The sequence below is a fragment of the Histoplasma capsulatum genome, genomic scaffold (assembly GCF_000149585.1).
Source record: "Histoplasma capsulatum NAm1 scaffold_4 genomic scaffold, whole genome shotgun sequence".
In the NCBI taxonomy this organism is placed as follows: Eukaryota; Fungi; Ascomycota; class Eurotiomycetes; order Onygenales; family Ajellomycetaceae; genus Histoplasma; species Histoplasma mississippiense.
In genome coordinates, this window is record NW_001813979.1 from 372,391 (window position 1) to 390,144 (window position 17,754).

The following is a 17,754-nucleotide window of genomic DNA, read 5'->3' on the forward strand; positions in this document are numbered from 1 at the left end:
CAATTCTCAAATGGGGAAGACAGTTCGGAGGGGTCGCGGTCAGATGAAGGAAGTGAGAAAACATCTCGTCGTTCTGATCCCATGCCATGGCGACTCATGGCGGGCGGACTGGCGCTGGTCGCAAAAGAGTATAAAGGTTTGCTTCAAACTCTAGGTAGCTGTATAGTAACCGGGGAAAGAAGCACAGAATATTTATTTATAGAAGTCCGCACAGCGGAGATTTCTGCAACATGCAGGCTGTTGCGGGCGCTTGGAGATGGAGCGAGGGAGACGAAAGCAAGGGGCCAGGTAAGTGGGGTGGATGGAATCTGGGTTAACTTAGCCAGCGGTTAGTTAGCGCAATGCAGAAGAGGGGATAGGCAGGAGAAGGAGATATAAGCTACGTTTTCAGAGCGTATCAACACAAAAGCGGGGATATATATGCGAGTTTGTCCGGAACAGGAGATGAGAAAATAGTCAGAGAAGATGAAGAGAAAATGAATCGAGGTGAGGTTGAAGCAGTTAACGAGGAGGAGGAGGCTGATAGTGTGCATGTATGGCTGTAATGATGGTATGGCGAATACGACAGGCTGAGACTGCCAACATGCCAGGCCCCGCCATATCTATCTAGTTGGGCACCTGGAAGCGCCAATGACGTCTCCATACCCAGCCAGAGAGGAACCGTACTGGTTGCCACAGGTGGCTGAGACTGCATCTTGGGCCGGGAGTTGGGCGTCAATATCTGAACGGTGTGGAATATCGAGGCCCTGTGTGGAGGATCAAGAAGGATATACGAAGACGAGATCACTGCAAGCGTTCCCTCCAGGTCCAAACTCTGGACAATGGTATTCCCCAGACGGCAGAGTAACCTTAACCGTTCCGTGGATGGTCCGGACAGGTGCCTGAGTGTACCGTTGTATTGTCCCGACCGTACCTGACCGTACCTGACAGTACCTGACCGTACATGATTCCAGCAGCCAATCACGTGCTGCCATTGCTGCCTCGACGACTCAGGTAAGCGCCGGGACAAAAAAGTTGCATGTCGGATGGATGAGTGGGATAGCCAGCAGACACAGCGCTTGTCATGGCGAACCGATTGCTGGCCATCATTGGCCTGTCTGAGGCCCAAGACATTTTGCAGTGGAGTCTGCAGCGGGATCACAGATAACAGTCCCGCAGATTGATGGGGTGCATGGTGAGAAGTAAGACTGCCATTCAAGAAAAGTCTGATGGCTATCCTTGTATATATTTACCCTGCGCGACACGCCTCTGGGCATTGGACGGCTTTGTGGGACATTTGGAGAAAATTCTCCATGAATTGGAAATGATGCAGAAGCAACTGACCATGCTGGAATCGAACAAGAACTCGCGTAAGGGGCCTCAACAGGACCAGGGCCCAGTGTGGTCATGAAAGCTGTTCTCTGTTGAAAAGGTCACTAGCAAATAAGAACGGCTAATTTGACAACACACCAGCTGCAGAATGCTTGGACGATGACCGGGCGGCAAGAGCTAAGTGCTGTTTCGCACGCTTCTTCCCGCCACGTTGGTAAATGTCACGGGAGCATAGAAATGGACAAATTTTGCTTTGCCACTGCCTCCATAGCTGCCGGTTCTACCACCCAGAACTACAATTCGTGAAGAGCTTACTCCGTACAGGATGAAAAATTAACAGTCAGAGGTTCAGCCAATCATGCCGAGATCTCCGAGCTTTCATGCGCGACTGACAGAAATGTTGCTCTAGCCAATGAGACGACGGATGCCGTGTGGTGGCTACGGCTAACCATATTCCACCCCGATCCACTCACACACGAGGAACATTGTCGTCTCAAGGACGAACCCTCGATCATAGCGAGATTGATAAACTGGAAATCCACCAGCTTCGAGCCAGCATTTTACTACGCAGATCAGATACTGGATTTCACCCAACTCTTCCCCCCACCCTTTCCTACCCTACTACAGTCGAATAGGCGGCTGACCATTTTGCCATGTATGTTCAGGAGTACGACGCATTACGTCCCTTGTCCCTATCCCTTCCCAAGCAAAAAAAAAAAATCCCAGCCTGTTCAATAGAGTTGGAACTTCTACCAAAGAGAACGAAATTTCCAACAGGATATTACTCGTCTCATGGAAGTTGCTGAAGATGACGGTGTGTCCTGAGACCCGTCGAAAGAAACGACATAGACGCATCAGCGCTTCCTTAGGATAGTGATTTATTATAAGGAGATTAATGATAAGGAGAACGACTCATCCTGTGTTTCCGAGGCTTAATGAGTGTCAGTATTGGCTGCTCCCTCGGGGTGCTAGGGATAACTTGGTAAAATCTTCGGAAGGAATACCTTGAAATAACATTATATTTCTGGTGAATAATTGAAAATTACTATATACTGTATTCCACGCCGCTGCGACTTAGATAGAACGACCAGGCTTGACATTAATATGAGGGAGTGGTATGTACAGTACTAGTGGGGCCGTAGGCCCAGTGGAAAGGAAAACATTTAACACCGAAGGTGAAAAGGTATTTGAACTGTAATGGAATAATAAGGACGAAACTCAACCTGACAAACTCCAACGCTACAAATTAATTCAGAGATTGGATAGCGAAAAACAAATAAACAAGCAATAAAAAAGTGAATATGAATATGGAAATAAGAAATAAAAAGGGGTATAGGGTAGTATGGTAACTAAGTACGTGGGACAGATGAACGGCAATTGAAGAAAGAGATGGGATGAAATTGACACAGCCAGATAAATATGGACCAGATATCAAAAAGCCAAAGGGGAATCAAAAATTGGAAATGAACAGGAGGATAAAAAGCCCATTTTAAAAAAAAAAAAAAAGAAAAAGAAAAAGAAAAATCATAGCCCAAAATTCACCATCTGCAGGCCTTGTTCAATCATAATTTCCATCCAATCCACATCCAACGCATGTCCCTTCCGCATGTATCCTTCCGTCTGTCTCTGGAACACAATCTGCAGTACATGTCTCGTCGTCGTAACGTTTGCGACCAACAGACTCATTCCCCTCAATACCAGAAAGCAAGTCCAGCGCGAGCATTTTCTGCGAGCTGGATGAGGACGCCACGCCCGCCATGAACAGCGGGAAAACGATGAAGCGCAGATCAAAACGCCCTGCGTGTACGATACTCGAGGCAACGTGGAGGATGGCGGTGGTCCGTTGGGAAATTTCGAGCGCGGGGCCACCGCAGGTCTCGATGCTTTGGCTAGACCACATGCTGGTATATGAGTAGATGAGGCTGGCGTGGAAGAGAGTGGTGGCCTGTAGAAATGGAGTGTAAAAAGTTAATTTCACTGTTACCTTTCTAGCTAGGTACATTACGGAGGGGGCATGAAGGGAAGAGTGGGAAAAACGAACATGTTGAAGCATTTCCTTCGACCGACTGGGGAGCAAATCCATTTGTTGTTCCAAGATAGCAAGATTAGAAGTCTCCCATAAATGCCGTAGTGCTTGCTGGATTTCAAATAGGCGCTTTTCCCTATCGGCAAGTATTTGAGGAGGGAATACATGGGAACCATTCGAATTTGCGTTATTAATTAATGCTCCATTAGCATAGGCGCTCTGTGTACGGAATTCAGATGCCAGCAGCCCCAGGCGGGCCGCCAGGACGAATATGTCATGGTTAAGCTGCAGGATGGTGGGAAGGATATCCATCTCTTCCGGATAGATAACGCTTGTCCCATCCTGGCCGAGCGGGTAGAGATGGGATCCTGGAGATGGGATCATGTCGTTTTTCAAGACCGTCGCAATGAATTCTCCCGTTCCTGTACCGCTGAATAACGCATATAAGTCGATGGAACAAACCCACCAGATCATAAAAGGGAATTTTTCCGTCTTAAAAATCTCATTTCGCATTAAGATGATGCGTAACAGTCGTTCGAGATGGTGGGACCAGAGGTTGGACCCTCCTGGTTCAGCTGCAGCTATCTAATATGTGACTTAGAGGTTATTTTCTTAGCAGAAGAGTTAGGGGAGTGACAGATACTTACCTCGTAAATCAGGAGCAAGAAATGGGTGAGGAACACTCCATCCGAGGAGAGATCTTGATGGCTACGCATACTGGTTTGTAAGAAAGGAAGAGTTTGCTGATAGTGTTGTAGAGCAGCAATGCTTTGGCCCTTCCCCTGATGGGACAAGCTTAGAGCAGAAACGGCCATCATGGCGTGGAATAACTATTGGTGGAGAGTCAGTATTTGAGCCCAGGGGCGTCGAAAAAAATAGCCACTTATTAGACAGGGAGGTTACCGGGCGAAAAGTAGCCGCCTCCTGCTCAAAGATATCTGAGCCAGGAGCGTTGCAAACGTCATAGACTGGAGATTCACAGCGAGAAGCTGTTTGCACGAGATGGTTCCAGACCACTCTCCTAAAATGCGAAAGTAGTCTTGTATCTTCCACATACTGTTCCGTGGTATCTATGTATGATTGATCAAATGATTCCACGGGATCCTGAACAGGCACTTCATCAACCAATTCTGCAGAGGACTTGGACCCAGACGTACTCGACCTCGACGGTGACTGCCTCATGTTAGTCCTCCAGTGGCCAGGGGATGAGATTGGAATGGAGTCCTCGAATTTTGAGAGAATGACCACATTCGGGTCACCCGTTTCTGTCAACGAAGAACTATCCCTATTGTGTTTTCTGCCTCTCTTCCTACTACCGGCATTGGTGGTATCGTCCTTACCAGAGCCAGGAGAACTCGACATGGATGTGTTGTCAGTTGTGTCGGAATATTCAGGCAGCGATGAAAAACTCTCTGGGTTCACAATAACATGATAGGTGCCCGGAGAATATGCCTCAGCTTTCATCTCTCGTTCCAAGTCAGATGTTAAACACGCGAATGGGGGTAGCGTATCTCCTCCGATGGACGAGTTTGGGCTACTCGCGGTCAGACTTGGCGATGTTGCTACCAGTAAACGTATTAGCCATGTGAGTGACTGCAAGTGTACCGGGAGGTATAGAAGCAGCCACAGAACGTACGGTCCCAGACTGCATTTCCAGCAGTGGAAACGGCCTGCATACGATGTTTGATTCTGTATGTATCGTCCCGAAACGCTAACCTTGGACTGTAATCGCATTCGTGCCCGAGTCTTGAGCATTGCTAGAGTGTAGTTTCAATAGTTTGTTCCATAGATACTATATCTTCTCATGCTTGGTTGACTTACGCCACAGGTAGGATGGCCCTCATCACATTTTACTGAAAACAACAATCAGCAAACCGCTCACGCTGGTATTTATCACCTAGATGGTTGAGTAACACTGACCTTTGCGACTCTTAGCAACAGAAATCGACGAAGTCAGCAGTGAGTTTTCGTAGCCACAAGATGTCACAACAAGATATGTAACTCACCCGACAGGTCCTGAGCCGAGAATCAAATGTTAGAAATGTATAACAGCGAAGGATTCAGGTTGCACAGGTCACGCAACTCCCTACACGCATAAAAAAGATAGCGGAGAGAATCGACTTACCAGCATCCAGTCCTGGATCTTGGAGGCAAGCGGACTCGAACAGGCATTTTCAGTTTCTGCTCATCCGCGGTTCCTGATTTAGCTCCAGACTCGGACGATCTCACCACGGCATCATCTTTCGGTGCAATAAGTGGAAGATGTGCGGTGTGCTTTGGTGAAGGCATGATTCGTTTGTCTGGAGTCACAACAGCGCAAAATTCATGGAGTCGACTTTCATACACTCGCACCGTCGTTCCTCTTGAATGTTCTGTTTGAGTCTCTCATGCCCCGTTCTACCCTTGTGGCCCACTTTGTTTCCCCTGGATATGCAGTCTTGTATCCAGGGCGAGTGAAAGTTCAAGACGCAGCAGGAACAGTAACTAGAGACACAAGCAGGATTTGGCTAAAGATATATATCTATATCGATACAAGAGATTCATGAAGAAACGGTGGCGGCCTCAAAATGGTTATGGAATGTGCAGCCACTAAGATGAAACAGGATCAAAGTTCGTTTCTTCAAAATCACTCAGGCCGTCAACCGAGCCGTCATCGACTGAGATTGAGAGTACGTGGGATTTTCTCGATCCGCTTGGTTTCGGCTAGCGACTGATCGCAACCATGAACGTCAGGCATTGATAGAGCGAGAAGGACATATATGTACGCGAAGTACACGAGGAGATTCGGGAGGGATAGTTTTGGATTTGAGCCAAGGGTTGGAGATAAAAACTCCGAGGGAAATAAGTGTAGGCGTGCAGGAAAGCTTTGACAGAAATGATAAACCAGAATATTCTTGTGTTCACAGCATAAAAAGGAATAAGAAGTGAAAAGAGAACGGATGGATATGCGCAAGAGGCTTCTGTGGCGGGTCCACAAAAAGTTGTGAGAGATATATACTCTGTTAGTGGAGAGGACCAGGGGCTGCTCGGATGCATAATGAAATGGTTATATTTAAATATAATATATTTCCTGTACATTGTTCATTTTGTGAGGCTAAAACCCGCGGGATATAGGCGAAGCCAATACCAAAAGGAGGAATTGCAGAGAGCGTAAGAAGCGGAGAGTGAAAGGAAAAATTTTTCATGTCAGGGACGCACTATCAATAAGGTCAGATCAATATGTTTTAGGTGAAAAAAAAATTGTCTGCAAGTCTGGATGCTTGCAGGTTTTTTTTTTCTTTCTTTTTTTGAACCCCCATGCAGTGCCGGGCCTGGAGATCTGTCTGTGAGTTCAAGGAATCAAAACGCAAAACCATCATGAATAAGCCCATTATTTTCCAGGATGCCGTCGGTTTGACAGCGAACCCACGCAGGAATACCATTGCTGATCGTCAAACAGGGTGTTCTACTGCGGCGCTAGAAGGATTTCGAAGAATGAGGTGGGGTCAAAAACCGGGGATAAAATGAACACATCAGAAAAGAGACATGGGCAATGGCTCCACCACCCTCTGGTCGTTCAAATTTTGAGAGGCTTTGCGTCATCGTCGACTGAGCGATCTGATCCCAACACCGAAATCCCACAGCAACGAGTTTGCTATAGGCTGGGATTCCGGGGCTAAGGCATGCAGTCAGCATCGGGGCGCCCGACCAAAGCATCCCGTTGGACTGCTGGGATGCCGGCGAGGTTCTGGAAGAAAATCGAAGGGTGTCACGGACTCTGCGCAGCGAGAGCAAGTCGAAGGCCCCGGCGACATTGGCAACGCTGGGATCCAATGGGCGATGTTGGTTTGTCGGCTGAATTGGCCAAATCCCACATTGCCTGCCTGCGTGGAAAGGCTTCTGGATTCCTTCTAGAATGATTTCCGCAACCTTGGTGGAGGCGTTTTCTTTCCCGCTTCTGCATTGTTGGATGCATGCACAGGGCAACATCGGGCTTGCATGAATAGGATGGTAATAGCTGTCATGTCCCCCGCGCTTCATACTACAGTTTATCTTGGCTGCGAAGTGCTCAGTGTTGTCTGAGGCCGACGGGAAATTTCTCGATTCTTCTCATGTACCCGGTAACGCGAGTTTTTGGGGCTCTTGAGATGTATCCGAGCCATCTGAGAGAAATTATTGAGTCACGGAAATGCGGTTTGTGGCTGTTGCTCAACTTCACGCCGTGAATAGAAATGTCTGATGCATTTCATGCTATATTATCTGTTTGTTCTATTGGTAACCCGCTGGCTTCACACGATGCTGCAAAAGATGACAAAGTGGGTAAAATAGTTGTTAGAATAATCATCCTAAGATAATTTTATAATAGTAACAAAATAATGGTAGAGTAAAAATCATGATTTTATATAGTGAAATGGCGGAGGGGTGGACTCGCATTCGTCCTATTCTTAGGGAGTAATTAGCATCCAACATTATATTGTTCTCTTAATTGCACACACGCTGGTTCTGATCCCTGTGGCTAATTAACAGGCAATAATAAGTCTCAACCACTTAGGTTGCATGCCGGGAATTGGGTGCCATGCACGCGCTACGATGCAACTTCAATGTCGCATGTTCACTTCCAACTGGCTGAAAAGATCAGCCCTATTAAAGGTTTGTTTGCTTCGTGCAGATCTTCGCTTCCAGCTGGCACCCCACAACGACTTTAACCGGTGCAACGGCTCAAGAATAGATCAGATGCTGCTCTGACAAGTCAGGAACAAGTGGAGGATGACCGATAATAAAAAGATAAAATAAAAAACTAAACGAAACATGCGACAAAGCCGAAAGTCCGACATCAGACGCATTTTCATGTGACAATGACAGGGACCTCCTAGGGTAGAGCTCATTGCAGGGAGTTCTTCCAGGGTTTCAATCCTTCCACCATATCAGAGCTACCAATTTTGAGACATCCCTGCAATTCAAATGGATTTTGGCAATTCAAATGGCCTGATGGCAAGCTTTAGGAGATCTTCTCCAATACTTGTCGCAGGGCCACTTGCACCTGCCTGGATCGCTCCGTTGCTAGCCACTCTTCAACTTGTTGGCGCTGTTCGTCAGCAATTTTAATTTCGATTCCGTTGCAGATTTGTATGTATGCAAGTGCGGCTTGAGCACGACTGTGCCTCGTGTTTTCCACGGACAGATTGAGGTCCCGAAACAAAAGTTGGTCGGCGAGAGAGAGTAATGCAGTCCGGAACTCAGTAGTTGATTTTCCATTGGGCAGTTTAGAATCGGGTTTTGAAACTTCTGCACCAAGTTTTTCGAATGAAGATTTTAGTCCGCTGTACATGATGCTATATATGGGCTTACCACCGTATGTGATAGCCTTGTCGATGACAGGGGTTATTTGAGATATATGATCGGCCAGTACTTCCTAGCCATTAGTAACGAGAGCCAGTCTTTTTGGGTCCCTAATATTTTGCATACCTGGTAAGGAAATAGTGGAATTAACGCAGTTGAAAATGCACTCCACACCAGCTGCAAGAGTTTGTTCTTCAACCCTGCAAATCTACAGTTAGTTTTAACAATAAAACTCATGAGTCTTCGATCATTTGACCCACTTTGAAGCCTTGCCACCTGCTTCTGCATCTACCTCCATTTTGTCTTGCGTGTCATCAACTAGATCCCCAACCACTTGAGAAACAATTTTCAGAGTATCAGGCATGAGATCTAAATCATCTCGATCCTTGGCAAATTCACCAAGAGACCTGAGCGCATGAGGTCTATATGCAGAATTGTTTCGCTTAGCTTCTCTCACTACAATAACCTGCATCGTGACAGTCAGAATAGGTTTGCAAACCCTGCCGATCAGGCGACGGACTGAACCAACCTTTGTTTGCTCGCGGATTTCGCTATTTTGCGCCCAGAGAGCTTTTGACTTGAGAGAAAATTTGACAAATCCTTCCAGTACCATTTCTTTTCCTTCCCAAGTCTTCCCTGAAACCGCCTTCTCGATAATTGGCCAAATGCGCTCTGCTGTGCCAAGATCAATGTTGTCATCTAACGACGAAGCCACCTTTGCGGTTGCAAGGGCGGCAGTATGTTTAATAGCCCACCGTGGTGAGTCTAGATGGATGGACACAATATCAAGTATTTCCTGAAGATACAATGATACAGCGCGAGAACCGCTGACATTATTATTCCATGTTTTTGAAAACAGCTCCGCAACCTGCGCTTCTGTATCATGCATTGCCACGAAGATGAAAGGAAGAAAAGCTGCCGAAAATGCCGCAACACGGTCGTTTGCAAGCTTAGAAATGGAGCTTAAGATCTCCCCTGAGATGACACGGTGAGATGTGTCTTCGCAACCAAAATAGAGCGATTTTGCAAACTCGATTGTTTTCAGCATCTGGTCATCTGATGCCAATCGCATGAGATAACCTGTCGATGAGCTGTATGCAGCGCTGATTGTATCGTTCCTGTCAAGCACATATTTGCGCATGAGTTGAACGAAACGATCAGCATGGGGGCGGAAGAGAAAAGTTTTGGAACTGAGAATAACCAGGACACGACTGACGCCAACTTTTGAAGGAAGGCCGATTGCTGATCGCAGAACGTCTTCCAGTTTATTTGCAACTTCCTTCATGGCTACATCATCTAGAGACTCGAGAAGATAGAGTTCTATAGCCTCCATCATTGGAGATGTTCGAATTGCCGACAATCTCATTTTATCGATGTCTTGCCCGGTCAAGCCGTATTTGTCGGCGTTGAGGTGGATGTAATTGACAGCTTGTGGCTCAAGCGAGCTCAAAGAAGAAAGAAATCTCTCTAATATCTGAGGCACAAACTGGCGGAGTGTTTTCCCGGGGCTTTTCTTAATGATCTTCGTTAGAGTTGCAATCGCATAACCTTGCACTTCTTCCGCAGCAGACTCCATGCCCTCATGACTAAGCAGAAAGGGAATGATATGGTTTAACATGACCTTGGCTCTTTTCGAATCGGAATCTCCTGACTCTAAGGTTCGGATAACAATGTTTGTGAGGACTTGACATAGTCTAAGCGCTGCTTGGCGGACAGAGGCCTTAATATCATCTAGAACCTTGAACGCTTTGGTAAGGATATCGCTAAGATATTTGTCGTACTTCTCAATAGGTCGCCCTTGGATAAGGTCAGCTATTGCCGCACAGCTCGCCTGGCGCACTCTCCACTCTTTGCCCGTCATAATACTTTTGAGCAGGTCATCCATGATCGCGTCAAAATTTGACTCGATTACGGCGTTCGAATCTTTAACCAGGGCGTTCCAAATGTCATTCATTGAGCGCTGCACATTCGAGTTGGGGTCGAATCTGTACCGATACAATTTGGGATAAAGCTTAGGATTTTGCGCGAGGTATCCATTGACGCTTGAGTCGGACAGCACGTTGCTTAATCCGAATCTGCCGAAGGCTGCACGGCTTGACCAAATAGCGTTATTTGAAGCAAGTGACATGAAGCGATAAACGAGACTCGGGTCTCCTACTTCAGATGCTAGTCCAACAATATCCTTGTAAGTGGTGACAGATCCCTCGCCTGTCGGTAGGGCGCCGGGCTCAAAAAGTTCTGTATCTGTGGAAATTTTCCCGCCCCCGAGATTGGAGCCTTCCATTGTAAAAGATCGAACAAGATCGCGCACCAAATCATCTTTGAGTTCCTGGTTGCCCATCTCGTATACCAAACTCAAACCCCTAGAACCTGTCTCCTGCACAACTTCATCTCTGTCTGATAGGAGCCATACAAAAGTAGCTTGGCATTTCCTCAGGCGGTTTTGCACCTCCGAAAAGCTTCCACAATATTGGATTAAGCAGAGAAGCCAGATGACAGACGCCTTTCTTAGCGATGGCTTCGAGGCCTTGCAATCGACAATGATTTTGTCAAGCATTTCCGAAAGAATATGCGAGGGTATATCTGATTTCGGCCAGGCAGCGTCTACGTCAAACATTGTAATTAACGACTTCGACAACCATCCAACTGCCACTGTACACAACCCCTCTCCTACAGAAAATTGGACCTCTGGCCTCCTAATTTCATGGAGATCATACAGAGATTTGAGTAAATATCTGAACGGGGAGCCTTCGCTGACGTCCTTGGGAAGTACCAGAGAGAGACGTCCTAAAGCCAATATCGCCGTTTCTTTTTCTTTTTTCGCTTCTTCCAATAGCTTTCTTATCACTTTATTCACAGGCTCATCTATATTCTCCCCAGGGAACGATGTGGGGCGTAAAATAGATGCGAGACTCAGTTGCCCAATCGACACCTGAGCAGCCTCCTTGAGTGCGAGATCTCTAGAATTGTCCAACATATCAAACGTGATATCTACAAGCCTTTGGATCCGGTTTTCGGATATAGAATCTAGTCGACCCCGAAAGGAAAGGCGAGAGGATAGATGAGTCAACGCCATCAACGCACCTCGGCACTGATTAATGCCTTGACCGACCGCAGTTTTCCAACCCTCAATCAAAACGACAAAAGATTCAAACAATTGTTGCAACTGGGGAGGAGGATAATCCACGTGAGATGCTAAGATGCCTAATGCCTGTGCTGCTATGTCCTGGTTCGCAAGGTTATTTGACAGTATAGGATCTTTAAGGGATGACGCGTGAATGGCGAGAGGAGCCAGAAGGTTGTCAGATGCGAGCGCGCAAATTTCAACAAAATGAATACCACAGCGGCCTAACCCTTGACCATGCTTCCAGAGGAGACCGGCTAGAGAGGCCTTTAAGAACTCAAAAGTTGGCGCACGATCGCATTGTTCAAGATAAGCCTTAAGGCTCGCCCTTGAATCTTCCTTTGTTGAGATAGCCACATCAAGGCGGTGTTCCCAATCCGGTTCGACACTCAGGGGAGAGCCAGCATATTGATGGGATTCGCAAAGGAGAATATTGCGAATAAAAGCAATAGCTGGTGCAAACGAGGTTATGTAGGTGTCGGAAAATCGCATGGGAATAGAAACTTTTCCATCATTCATCTCAATATCATCGCTACTCGGATCGTTGAATAGAGAGAGTACTAATTCTGTAAACCGAGGAAACCGATATCTAGGGGGAACATCAGGTCCCATGACGGTCGAAGCTACCCAACTTCCCTCCTTAAGGGGATTAAGCATCCTATACCAGTATGGGTCCAGACCTCTCTGGCCTTCTTCTATGATTTCAGATCTCCCGCTAGACTCCCCACCAATAGCCATAAGATCTATCCAGCGAGCCTGCACATCCCAGTACGGCAAGCACCGATTTGCAAATCGCACAGCAGCAAATCTCGTACTTCGGACAATACGGAACCCTGTATCGCGGTCTTCCGTGTCGGGTTCGGCGTTCATATGGTGGATTAAAAGGGGACGGATTTCATTTTGAAGATATTCATCTGCATGATTTGCGATAGAGTTGAGGATACTCCCCAGAGCTTGTTCGATACTCACGAATATCTGACCACTTGAAGTGTCAGAGCTCAGGGACGTGAATAGCCACCGGAGCAGATCAAGATCAAACACCCGGTCCTCATCATCCTGGGAAGTTCGGTCAATTTTCGGGGCTAGCACGCCAATGGTTTCATACGCAAGACTTCGAAGACTAAGTTCAGCAGAGCTCAGGCTCTGTGCGCTAGCGCGAGGATCGGGCCATCCCTGGTAGGAAACAAATTCTCTTAAGCCTTGAATGGCACGAGGTGCGACGACATTTAAATCCGCGGAAGAACCCATACGTGCTATCCACGTCACAAAAGAAAATATCTGGTTTCGGAGCTTCGACGCTTCAAGACCCTTGGCAGCCGTTTCATCATTCGACAAGAGGCCTTCATCAAGCAGCTGATTAATCCGCTCAGGTTCGGCGGTGGCTTTTACTGATTTACTTAGAAATCCGAGAATTTTAGCTTGTAGCGCTGGTCGTGCTGGTGGGGCCCCTTCCGGCCCTTTAGTTCCAAGGTAAAGTGTAAATAGTTCATCCACAACTTCCGCGTTTTCCAAATCTGGACGGAAACGTTTGAGTATATCTTCCCCAACATCTGAAAGACGACTATTTGGGTCAGCAGAGGCAATGACAGCACCGATAAAGCGCTCAGAATCGGTAAAAGCCCCGCTGGCCAAAAACTTTGCGAGAGAAACCTTTGTTTCGATCAAGTTAAGACCACCAGCTGCCGACGGATTCCAAGTCTCATCAGGCGGTGAATCTCTGTTCACAAATCTGTACTCCGAAGGAGTAAGGCCGGGACATTTCGTCGCATCCTTTTTACCGGGTAAGAAAAGAAGGATTTTAGAAAACCATTTTGCCAAGAATGCAGCGTCTTCATTCGAGATACCTAGTTTTGTTCTCAGTGCTAGATCTTCTTCGCTACCTCTTCGTGGCAGCTTCAATAAAGGTAGCAATCTCAGCAGGATATTGAACACGATGGAGCCTTGTGATGAAGCTGAAACGGAACCTCCTACCCTGGCAATGCCCTGGATCAGATCTGGTATGAGATCGATACGCTCATTGGCGGGAATCCGATCAAGACCCTGCTTGATATAAATAAGATCGAAATGTCTCACCAGCGGTGCATTAACATCTTTAAACTGTTTCAGAAGAGCTGCGATAGGCAGAGTGATAGATGCTGGCCGGATTCGTGTGTTAATATGCTGACAGATAGAAATGACTTTGTTGCGCACTGCAAGACTTTCTGAAGCTAGTTTTAGGAGGAGGGGACCAAGATATGTCTGGAGAAGAGACTGTAACTTGGAATCGCTGTCTGCGAGGGCAATTCTAAGCTCGAGTTTTGATAGAAGACTTAGTTCTCTGGCCTCGTCTGGTTTAGACATGACGGATTTCGCAGTAGCACAGATGAATGGACAAGTAGTAGAGAGTGGAGTGGTATGGTTATATCATGAATGGGTATTGTGGAACGAGAGAAAATGGAACTCCCTCCTGCAGGATTATCCCGCGATATGAATGCAAGACTTGGTTGTGCAGCACATCCAGGTGTACGTAGACATATAGATACCTGGCGTGTTGGTTCTTTGATAGCTTCGTGATTGGTCATCAAGAACGCTGTCCAGAACTAGTCTCATTTTGAGTTAGTGCGGCTTGTTGCTTCGATCACATGATATGGCGTCTAGCAACTTTTCCACTGCGCCCGAACTACATTGCTTTATATATGTCGCATCTGGGATGAATTTGGTACCTTCACGCAATAGATTGATCGGAGCTGGTGGGGTGGGGCGCTGCTATCTCTTCGTGCAACTCATTTAGGACGGTCCACATCTTGACTGCATTTGGTTGGCATCTAATCCAGGCTTGGACAAGTTATTTTCACAGCCGAAGACGATGAGGATTTACAGAATTTCCATTTTCCGGAATCAGGAAGGATTGAGATGACTCATGACACCTGCAGGCGGTGAGGAAGTTGACTGCCAGGTTCTGAGATATCATTGGGATGACCGAATGGCTGACTATCGTTCCTAAAACGGCCATTCTCAATATCCCAATGTCAACAACGATAATGATTAAAGGTTCTCATTAGGGCACTGGCGATCCCAGATCCTCAAAAGTGGGAAACAACTCGCGAAACTCTGGAACACTCCTGATTTGCTGGCTATGAGGTGGCTGTCCCATGATATCTCTTGAAATTTTCCGCGCTGCTTCAGGATTTCTGATGCCATGCCAAATGAATGGGAGGCGTTGCTGGGGATTGGGACGTCTGCAAGACAGTACAGGAAGGTTTGCCGTCCTCCAGCAAGTTTGGGCGAAACGCAGGTCTCAGTCAACTATGAAGAGTGTTTTGTGTTTATTCCACATCAAGTAATTACATGAGGTAGTGGGAGTTATAGTAGCTAGTTTTGAAAGGCCAATGAGCCCGACATTTGTGTCAGAATGATAAACAGGACCGTGGTAGAATCAGCTGGTAGATGGACAAAACTAGTGAGGCACGTAGGAGTTCGGCGCCCCTATTTGCGGGCAATCTCTCATCATGGAGGAAATTGTACAGGAAGGGTGGAACTCTTTCAGCCCCCCTCTCTCTTTGCGAAAACTTTCGACAATAGGCTTACCAAAGATACATGGCGCAAGCGGGGTGTTGATATGGAAGTGTAAAGGGAAGCCAAAGCGGCGCTGGACAATTGTTCTAGATCAGCGGTGATAGGATTATCTTATCATGAATAAAGCATTAAGGGACATAGGCTTGCAGATGATTTCGTATGCAGGACCATGCAATGCACATGTACACATCATGCCTCTTTAATCCTTTAGCGGCGTTGTAATTTATAATTATCAAAACCAATCTGTATACCATTAGATGGGTTGCGTATTTCTGTTATCACTATAAGGCTGGAGTCGCACCCCTAAATTATGAAACTTTATACCCACCGCCAACGTGGTCGCACATGGCTGGGATACCTGTTCGGCCCAACTACATCATTATCGCCATTCCCAGCGGCTTCAATCCTCCCTTCCGCCGCTTCAGCCCTCAAAAGCCGATCAATATTATTCGGCACATTCCCTGAGTCCACCCTCGATTTCGCCTTCCTGTTACTCTTGGCAAACAAGCACTGCCACAGATCGTCGTCAGGGACCAGTTCTCCCTCAGCCGCAGTCCCCGCCATTAAATTGCCCAGCTTCGCATCTTGTATTTCTAGAGAGTTTGCAGCCTCAATGACTGTCTCTATAGGAACATGTCCATTTTCATCTTCATCATCTCCTCCTCCTCTTTCACCAATTCCCAAATTGTGGTTCTGGCTTTTCACACTATGCTGCCTGCGTTTTTGAGCAATGTGAGCCAGCCGCCGCGATACGGAAATATCGTAGATAGATTCCTCGACGGAATCAGATACGAGATACATCCAAACTGTCGTTTCCTGTTTCTGCCCAATACGATGAACACGGGCGATGGCCTGAAGCTCAATTGCAGTATTGATTAATGGCTCGCAAAGAAAAACGTGCGTGGCGTTGATGAGGTTTAGCCCCGAGGAATGAGCTTTCGCATGCAGGAGGAAGCACTCGACCTGTAGCAGAAAGGGATCGAAACATAAGTCAATATATTAGACATAACACAAAGGAAGCTACCTCTTACAGAAGGATCAGTTTTAAACCGTTCAACCCCGTCAGAACTGTCAATGCTACTATATCCAATTTTGAAGTGCGAAAACGCACGCCCAAGAATCCCCAGGAAAGGCTTATACTGCGAGAAGACAATTGATTTTGCACCCGGGTCGTGTTGTCGCAACCAAATCAAATGGCGACCCAGAGTATCAATTTTTGTTCCGAAGGAGCCTTCAATTTCAATATTTCTAATTTCCTTCAACATGCCTGAACTAATGTCGGAATATATCAAGTTCTCCAGAAAATGGCCAGAATCCCGGACGTGTGCTGCAATGGACTTTTCTTCCTGCGCGACAATCTCCGTGGGTTTGTAAGCAATTTGATGGAAATCGCTGCCTTTCAGGCGTATCTTGCACATCGGACAAGTTTTGTGTTGGCGCCACCAGGATCGCAGGCAGTCGCTGCAATATTTGTGACCACATACGGTCAAGACACCTAGTTATTTAAAACAAAATTAGGCAATGCTCGTACAGCAAGTTGGATAACCTGGATGGGGTGGCGATTTTTACCGATTTCAAAGGTCGATTGGCATATGACACATATTCTTCCTGACTCCTCAGCCCCAGAATCATCTCGAAGATGGATAAGATACCTATGTTTAGACTTCAATACTGATATCTTCTCCTGCATTTTATCCTCCAAGTCAAGCATGCTGCCAAAGAGAGCGGCATTAAGCGGCTTGCCTCTACTATCTTCATCGTAAGGCGCTACAGTATCCGAAATCTGCTGCAGTTGCCTATAATACTCCAAACGCCGATTCATGACATTGTGGAAAAGCTGCACCTCCTTCTCCAAATCTAGCGAAGTCTTTGCTTGCTCCGATGACATCTGGCTCGAGTCTTGCAGAATACGATTGACTATACCAAGTTCAGCACGGGCTCGAGTGCTGCCCCGGGCTTCCTGCGATTCGAGAGATACCACAAGGCTACGCAATTCTGTAAGAATACCGCGAAGCGATCCGAGCTCATGTGGAGGCTTCAGTCTTTCGCGCGTCTTCATGATGGAGATGTAAACCTTAGGTGACGGGCCCTCTCCGATTTCTGCAAGATCTAACCTATTCCTAACATCATGCTCGATCAGGTGGTTTTTCTGACCCGTGATAGCGTCATGATAGTCGGCGAATAGAACGCGTAACGCTTCCATGTAGACATATACCTCATCCTGATGACGAGTGGAAGATTCGTACTCGTCGCCCTCCAACTTGGCATTATCGTCTTCTTCATCTACTAGCGGCTCCAAGAGTAACTTGAGAGCATGTGCGCGCCACTCAATATACTGAGGGGTAAGTTTATTCGTTGCCTCACAAAAGTCTTCCAGCTATTGCTAGAAGTCTTCGACTTTCGATGCCACTGTGATCCG

General features: G+C 46.9%; 3 protein-coding genes across 3 annotated transcripts in view; all 3 read right to left on the reverse strand.

Moving 5' to 3' along the window:
- Nucleotides 1-2,869: 2,869 nt before the first annotated feature.
- HCAG_04131 (predicted protein) lies at nucleotides 2,870-5,626 on the reverse strand (the record flags this gene model as incomplete). Its single annotated transcript, XM_001540241.1, has 8 exons — nucleotides 2,870-3,256; nucleotides 3,353-3,922; nucleotides 3,985-4,167; nucleotides 4,241-4,899; nucleotides 4,974-5,094; nucleotides 5,159-5,190; nucleotides 5,220-5,257; nucleotides 5,463-5,626. 8 exons carry the CDS (start codon nucleotides 5,624-5,626, stop codon nucleotides 2,870-2,872), a joined length of 2,154 nt encoding a protein of 717 aa, XP_001540291.1.
- A 2,689-nt stretch (nucleotides 5,627-8,315) lies between these two features.
- On the reverse strand, nucleotides 8,316-14,120 carry HCAG_04132 (conserved hypothetical protein; the record flags this gene model as incomplete). The annotated part of the gene is made up of 6 exons (XM_001540242.1): nucleotides 8,316-8,602; nucleotides 8,666-8,725; nucleotides 8,783-8,856; nucleotides 8,917-9,122; nucleotides 9,186-11,683; nucleotides 11,741-14,120. The coding sequence occupies 6 exons, from the start codon at nucleotides 14,118-14,120 to the stop codon at nucleotides 8,316-8,318; spliced, it is 5,505 nt and encodes a 1,834-aa protein (XP_001540292.1).
- Nucleotides 14,121-14,804: 684 nt separating this feature from the next.
- The window catches only part of HCAG_04133 (predicted protein), a gene marked incomplete at both ends in the record, with an annotated part of 5,952 nt that continues 3,002 nt past the window's right edge, over nucleotides 14,805-17,754 (reverse strand). Inside the window, 5 exons of the mRNA XM_001540243.1 lie at nucleotides 14,805-15,065; nucleotides 15,348-15,408; nucleotides 15,664-16,298; nucleotides 16,367-16,830; nucleotides 16,905-17,661. Coding sequence (XP_001540293.1) covers nucleotides 14,805-15,065; nucleotides 15,348-15,408; nucleotides 15,664-16,298; nucleotides 16,367-16,830; nucleotides 16,905-17,661 — 2,178 coding nt within the window. The remainder of the gene's footprint in view (nucleotides 15,066-15,347; nucleotides 15,409-15,663; nucleotides 16,299-16,366; nucleotides 16,831-16,904; nucleotides 17,662-17,754) is intronic.